Genomic DNA, 2,069 nt, shown 5'->3' with positions numbered 1-2,069 from the left:
ATTGGGAATCATGTAAAAAAATTAATTAAAAACAGTGCACATTTCATTGATCTATTATAACATTTATGTAGTTTTGTTCACTTGGCCGTTTCCAGAAATGTGTCAAATTTTTCGTCAGGTGTCTTTTTTAATTATATGATGTCATTACGTTGCTGTCTTGCCGCCAGCCAATCGCTGCATTGCTGATCGTGGTTTCGAGTATCGATAAATCTGCCCTTTTCGGGGAACAAAAGAACGTGCAGTAATCTTAGACAACTTAATGGGGCTCCTATTCAGCATTTTTTACTTGGTTTTTTTTTTTTAACTTTTTTTCCCGGAACGGGGGATATTGAGTTTGGATTGTCACAAGCAGCACTCCAAACAAGACACTTTCTGTCTTTTTTTCGAATTAGAAATTCCCGCGAAACGGAATTTGACCGTAACGGTCGTAACGGACCATGGGCGACTCTCTGTGGAGATATTACTTTGGAGTTTTAGTCATCGCGTGCAAGGTGAACCTGTCCCGCGCGCTCATCCTGGACTCCATATACTGGAACACGACGAATACCAAGTAAGTGCTGGAGGCGGCAACGCTCCGTCACATCTCACCCTCTCTCACTCCTTCAGAGCAGCGTTCAGACCCTGAAAGTGGGCGATGTTGGTCAAATCACGTTCAGTAAAGCAGGTTAAATGGCTTTGTACGGTGTTAAGGCGTTCATTCTGTACTGTAAGTGTAAATGAAAATGAATAGCAGGTGATGTGGATCGTCGAGCTGAGGCGAGTGGCGTTGTTTCCACTCGCAGGGGTTTTGAACATTGATTTAAAAAAACTGTCATTTCACAGTAATTAATAATTCCTCGTGCTAACTTGTAAATTTGAGGCAGAAAGGAAGAAGAAATAATACTCGTTTTGAATGGCCCCACAGGACCTCGGGTCATAACTCTGAGAGCATTTTTTTACCCACAGTGATCTGAGCTGTTTCATGACACACAATTATTTTGTCAAAACAATTAAGGGAAATCACAGGAGAGTAATTTCATGTGTAACGTTACATAGACATATGAAACGTTCTTTTTACAAATGTTGGTTACATTTCCAGCTGAGGCCTAATGTTTTATTGAACGGCGTAGGCCCCAAGTCTTTTAAGGTAGACTAAGTTAACGTTACCTCAGAAAATGTAGCCTATATGTGTATAGGCCATTCTCACCATCGCAATCATCAGACATTCAACCGTTTTCTGCAAATTATCCTTTTCATTGTTTTTATGATTTCTCCTGGTCGTGGTATAGGCATTTTTTTTTCTAATTTATTCAAATTTCAGACGTGAGGAAGCATTTTTTTAGGGCATTCACGTGTATAATTCTCTAAAATGTTCATTTGAAGGACGTTTTTTCCCCCTGAAATGTAAAAGTAGTCGCTTGTTGTTGCTTTGTTTTAGTTTTTTCTCCTCAGCGACTGCGAAGATGAGCGCACGCGTAGCACTTCGGCGCTGAATCGTGCGTTAAAACAACGAAACATCAAGTAACGTTAATGCCTAAATCCGAAGGGGTCTCGAGCGCTTCGTAGAGAAACGCCATGCTCGTTCAGCAGTTCAGCTTTCGCTCTCGGCCTGTTTTTATAGCGAAAGACTTCTCTCTTTTACCCCTGCATGTAGCCCATAGGGCAAGGGACAGCATGGGTAGACCGCAGCACAGGTGTCCCGTGTTGATAATTACGGTCTTTAGCGCACACAGGTAAAAGAGCGGCTGTCTTAAATCCGTTGGCGGTGTCGCAAGCGTCCTTAAGTACGTTAATTAATTAATAAGAGTGTAATTGATCTAAAAGGCTTGGCTCTGCACAGGACTCGCTGGGATTGAGTTGTTGACAGGAACTTCGGTCTATTGTACAGAGCGATATTTATTTGTTTGTTTAAAGGCGCAAAGCGATGTAACTTTAAAAAAAAAAAAATTCCAAATTTTGCTGGGTCTAAATTGTCTTGAGAGAAAAAAAGGTTAGTTTGGATGCATGATGAATAAATAGGCGACTGTTCGTCGCTGTATTTGTTGTAAATTCTGCCGTGAGGGGACTATAAATATAAATATATATATATA

The 2,069-nt window shown here is 40.8% G+C and overlaps 1 protein-coding gene across 1 annotated transcript in view; it reads left to right on the top strand.

Annotated features, from left to right (window-relative positions):
• The first annotated feature begins 266 nt into the window (after positions 1-266).
• The window catches only part of LOC107563180 (ephrin-B2a), a 16,274-nt gene continuing 14,471 nt past the window's right edge, over positions 267-2,069 (top strand). Inside the window, exon 1 of the mRNA XM_016247980.1 lies at positions 267-550. Within this exon, the coding sequence (XP_016103466.1) occupies positions 438-550 (113 nt within the window). The 5' untranslated portion in view covers positions 267-437. The remainder of the gene's footprint in view (positions 551-2,069) is intronic.

Source organism: Sinocyclocheilus grahami, unplaced genomic scaffold (assembly GCF_001515645.1).
Source record: "Sinocyclocheilus grahami isolate Dianchi unplaced genomic scaffold, SAMN03320097.WGS_v1.1 scaffold860.1, whole genome shotgun sequence".
In the NCBI taxonomy this organism is placed as follows: domain Eukaryota; kingdom Metazoa; phylum Chordata; class Actinopteri; order Cypriniformes; family Cyprinidae; genus Sinocyclocheilus; species Sinocyclocheilus grahami.
This window is presented reverse-complemented; position numbering and strand designations above follow the sequence as displayed.